General features: G+C 35.7%; 1 protein-coding gene across 1 annotated transcript in view; it reads left to right on the top strand.

Moving 5' to 3' along the window:
* Positions 1 to 305: 305 nt before the first annotated feature.
* Positions 306 to 5,362, top strand: part of LOC108740815 (vasoactive intestinal polypeptide receptor 1-like) — a 48,839-nt gene continuing 43,782 nt past the window's right edge. The window contains exon 1 of the mRNA XM_025976941.1: positions 306 to 463. Coding sequence (XP_025832726.1) covers positions 306 to 463 — 158 coding nt within the window. The remainder of the gene's footprint in view (positions 464 to 5,362) is intronic.

The raw sequence follows: 5,362 nt of genomic DNA, 5'->3' as shown, positions 1-5,362 counted from the left end.
ATGCCGCTCGGTTGCTCGATAGTGTGAACAGCGTATAACGGAAACTCCGCATAATGTGATCCTACTATTAATCATGTAAGGTTTTATATGTTTTCGATGATGTTGATCGGGTGAGAAATAGTGAAAGATTTCTCAGAGTTCGGCGTCTGTGCAAAAAAAAAAAACGTACAAACAATCGAAAAGGGACATATTTTCAATACGTTTGACCTTCCGAACGTGCAAATTCCTTGTAGTACTTATTGCTAGCACAATTTTATTCCTTATTTTCTCTTTTCCAGCAACTCACGTCCAGAAAATAGAAAAAAATGGAGACATTTTATACAACGAGACTTCATCCGTTCGTGAGCCTGAACGCCTCGTCCGTGGAATCACTATTTAATGAAGAAAGCATCCTGTCCCTCCTAGTTGTTATAGGGAGCAGTTTGTCACTTGTTGGTCTCGTATTCGCCTTTATTACCTACAGGTAAAGTGATATGTACTCTTAATAAAATTACGTTCCCATATCATCCGCACAAAAGAGAGTTTTCGATATTCCTATACCCATGCAATATACATGAGAGTATCTGTAAGTTCTATTTTTACGACACGTTTTAAAATTTTTACATAATCACACGGCAACCCTGCTAAAATATGTACCCACAAATTGAATTTTTAATGTGTAAAAGAAAAAATAACACGTGTATGAGCTCAGGAGGGAATTCTGTGACGTATTTTGTAATCGGAAGAGGTTGTAATCCCGAAAGCGATAAGATTTCAAACTATATGTCAGCATTCTTTAATAAAACATATAATTCAATAAAACATAAATGTTAAGTAGTATCTTCAAACACCAGAAACAGAATTCATATCATGAGCTGTGAATCGATGATAAGTTAGTCCAAAATCATTTTCAAAAATAAGTTGTATCCCGCGACTATGTCGCGTTCTTAAATTGGGCTGTACAAGCGCACTTCCAAGCAAGTAAACCAGTACACACTTTTTGAGAACAACTTTATTCCTTATTACTAACACTTAACTTAATTTATACTTAACACTTAACTTAAAATAAAAATGGAAAAGACGTAGAAAATTTGGTATGTTGCAACAACAGAATTGGAACTTCTCGAAATTTGGTACCTGCTCCCTTTTATAGGGACGCTAGAAAAAGCGCCATTTAGGACACTTCCCAGAAAAGTTTTGAAGTACGATGCTAGTTTTATAGCACCAAGTGCACAAAGTTTGACTTCGTTTTACAACGGCAAAAAATACAAAAAGAAGTATTACATTTTCTAGTTAAATTTAAATATTGACATTTGTTGTTAAATAATGATATGGGATATAATAATGATATGGGATATTTCATGATTACCTAAAGAGATATGAAACGTTTAAACTAATAATTAGTATGTGGAATATAACAAGTGTTGATATCAGTATATTTCTCGAACAAGCTTAAGGCAATGACGTCACTGTCTACATTTATGTACTTATAACCATAGAGGTGTCATTTTTGTCTACAATTTATTATTGATCCCTTCAGGAGATAATTTTCACTATGCGAATAAGAATTGTGTATTAATTTTGAGTTGCTCCTGGAAATCATTAATCTTTAAATGTAGTCGAAAGATTATCTGCTACTAACGGAACACCCTGTAGGTATAAAAAGATTTTGAGAGTCACTTTCTTTCTATCTTCCACTTAATAATTTTGAGGTGTGTCTGGTTCGATCGTTTACATTTCGCCGAATTTTGTAAAAGAAAACCTTAATTTATCATAATAAGCTTTCAAGAAAATACCACTTGACGAATTTCCCAGGAGTTCATCCCATCAAATCCCTAATAACGCCGTCAGTCTGCCCCGGTCGGAAGGTATCGCGACCGTAGGGAATTTTGATTGACAACCCTTGTAACTCGTTAAAATTCAGTGTAGGTATACACTGCGGAAGTTTCTGCCTTGCTCTTTAAAAAATGTATATTCTTATGAAAAAGATTTGGAGTGTTAAACTACATATATAGAGAGACGTTTTTTAGAAGAATTTTTGTATTTTACCACTAAGAAGAGGCAACAAATAATGAGACAGACAAAACAAACTATAAAATTTAGGATATTTTAAGTCTCTCAGTTATTGCCTAGCTGTTTTTATGGATCTCTCACAGTCTCTATATGAGAGACTCGAACGATAAATTTGTTAATTCAGAGATTCGAGTCTTTCACAGAGAGACTGAATTAATAAAACTTATTGAGAGATTCTAGTCTTTCGTTCGGAGACTGGATACTAAATGAAGATCTCATCTCTATGAGCGACTCGAGTCTCTCGTTCAGAGACGCTAAATGAGGATCTCTGTATGAGCGACTCGAGTCTCTCGTTCAGAGACGCTAAACAGTTTTTTTGACAGTCTCTCTCAGCGACACCAGAGAGACTCGATAAGAGACGGAAACTCGAGTCTCGCTTTTAGAGACTCTGAGAGACTGAACATCTTTATCTCAGGACATAGTANTAATAATTTGCATATATAAAGCTACAGATTCAATTCAAAAATATCTATAGCAAAGCATCGATTGTGACAATTATATAAAATTGAGCATAAAAAATATTGTTACGTATTTTTATTATACTTATTTCACGGTTTCTACGTATAAATGGGGACACCCCTAGACAAAAATTTTCAGTCTCTCAGTCTTTCAGCGTCTCTGAGAGCGTCTCTCACAGTCTGTCACAGTCTCTCAGTTATTGCCTAGGTGTTTTTATGGATCTCTCACAGTCTCTGTATGAGAGACTGGAACGATAAGATTGGTAATTCAGAGATTCGAGTCTTTCACAGAGAGACTGAATTAATAAAACTGAAAAATTGAGATATTAGAGTCTCTCGTAGAAAGACTGGAATCTCTGAAACATGTTGAACTTAGAAAATTTTAACCATGTCTATAGAGACATCACTTATTGAGAGATTCTAGTCTTTTGTTCGGAGACTGGATACTAAATGAGGATCTCATCTCTATGAGCGACTCGAGTCTCTCGTTCAGAGACGCTAAACAGTTTTTTTGACAGTCTCTCTCAGCGACACCAGAGAGACTTGATAAGAGACGGAAACTCGAGTCTCGCTTTTAGAGACTCTGAGAGACTGAACATCTTTATCTCAGGACATAGTNGCTTCGTTATTGACTATTCCCCAGTGGTTGCTGGCAGCGTATTACTTTTTGATAGCAACGAAAATTATGTATATGTTACCGGAAATGTATGAAATCTAGGAATTGTATACAGTTCCGAGGCTATTTAGGAAATCTATAAAATATTCTTTCAAAGATTTTTAAATATATTCATATCCTGGGAAATGTATACATTTCCTAGGAATTGTACAAAATTCCGATATTGTACTAGGAAATGTATAAAAGTAATGTTTTCTGTGAATAAAATAAATAAAACACGTTAGTAAACTGAGAATCAGAGTTATCTGCGTTTACGCGGTTCTAGTGCGATCACCTGATTAATGTATATTCTTAGACAAAAATTTTCAGTCTCTCAGTCTTTCAGCGTCTCTGAGAGCGTCTCTCACAGTCTTTCACAGTTTCTCAGTTATTGCCTAGGTGTTTTTATGGATCTCTCACAGTCTCTGTATGACAGACTCGAACGATAAAATTGTTAATTCAGAGATTCGAGTCTCTCACAGAGAGAGACTGAATGAATAAAACTGAAAAATTGAGAGACTCGAGTCTCTCGTAGAAAGACTGGGATCTCTGAAATATGTTGAACTTAGAAAATTTTAACCATGTCTATCGAGACACCACTTATTGAGAGATTCGAGTCTCTCGTTCAGAGACTGGATACGAAATGAGGATCTCTCTATGAGCGACTCGAGTCTCTCGTTCAGAGACGCTAAACAGTTTTTTTGACAGTCTCTCTCAGCGACACCAGAGAGACTTGATAAGAGACGGAAACTCGAGTCTCGCTTTTAGAGACTCTGAGAGACTGAACATCTTTATCTCAGGACATAGTATCTCAAAAATAGTTTCTTTAAACAATGTATAAGCTCTAGTTGATTATAAAATAAAAAATATTATAATAGTGAGTTACATAAACTGTTTGTATCCTTTTTTCAATATCTACAGATTCCTTTTTTCTTTTGTCATGTGCTATAACAACACCGTGTGTGGTCTTGGAACAACTACGTGAAAAATTACGTTAATATCGTCGTTTTGGACCTTTCTATAAACGATTTCATTTATTTTATTAGACTCGAAGGACCAAAGAATTAGAAATTTACGGGGCAAACAAAACTAATAAGCGGTTTATAATTAGTTACTGTCAGGTGCTAGAAAACGAACGTTTCAAAATTGAAGAAAATAATGTTAAAGGTACTCAACTGATCGACACATAGAATTGACCGTCATCAATAACTTTGCAAGCCTAAAAGTTTAATAGCAAACTTCTTGATTGGTTCTGACCTCGATCAACCCGTTTTAAGATATCGGTTAGCGGCAAACTTCGGAAAAACTTTGATGAAGTGTTGGCAAAAAGCTAAAAAGTGAAAAAGTTATGGCTTTAGCATGTTTGCGATTCAAAGAACTCTCAAAACACATTCTTACACACCTAGAGGAAGAGCAATAGAAACTCAAACTCTACCAATGCAAAACGTAACTACGTTTAATATTTACAGAATGAGAACGGTTCAAACGGTTCACATAAAAACCACTTTACTGTGAAGGGTCGTTCAGACGGAAAATGTTCGACTGCCAATTTTCTCTCTCAAGAAAATGTAACGGAAACGGCTGAAATACAAACATACTATTACAAAGACGTACAATTCAATATGTACCGAATGTAGTATAATTTTATTCATGACATTGCTGTTTCTAGAAGATAGTGGCACATTTATAGGAATATCTTCTAACTGACGGAACCATATAAAACACATGCAGCAAGCTAGAAGATTAAGTAGGCTGTAAATTTTCTGTAAATGTGTAATGAATAAATGTCTCTTATTGATAACAGAAGCTTCCAAGCGTTTCTTTTCTCCCACCCCACGTTTCGCATCAGTACAGCGCCGAGCTCCAAATATAAGGGCTGGCTGAAAAGTTCGTAGGCTGACTCATATATGGCTCCACTAGTATCAAATCCATGTGATTTTTATTTAGCCCTAGCCTTCAAAAGACCCGTGTATAAATGTGACAGCTGTTGCACTATTAGTATCTGAGTTATAGCATTTTTAGTGAAAGAACTTTTGTTGTTTGAAAAAGAAAGTGCTGTTTCATCAAGGCAACGCACCGTGTCACAAAGCATTGAAATCGATGGCAAAATTCCATGAATTGGGCTTCGAATTGCTTCCGCATCCACCGTACTCTCCAGATCTGGCCCCCAGCGACTTTTTTCTAGTTTATAAAACTA

The sequence above is a fragment of the Agrilus planipennis genome, unplaced genomic scaffold (genome assembly GCF_000699045.2).
Source record: "Agrilus planipennis isolate EAB-ADULT unplaced genomic scaffold, Apla_2.0 scaffold299, whole genome shotgun sequence".
In the NCBI taxonomy this organism is placed as follows: domain Eukaryota; kingdom Metazoa; phylum Arthropoda; class Insecta; order Coleoptera; family Buprestidae; genus Agrilus; species Agrilus planipennis.
The sequence above is the reverse complement of the archived record's forward strand: the minus strand, read 5'-3'. Positions and strand labels throughout refer to the sequence as shown.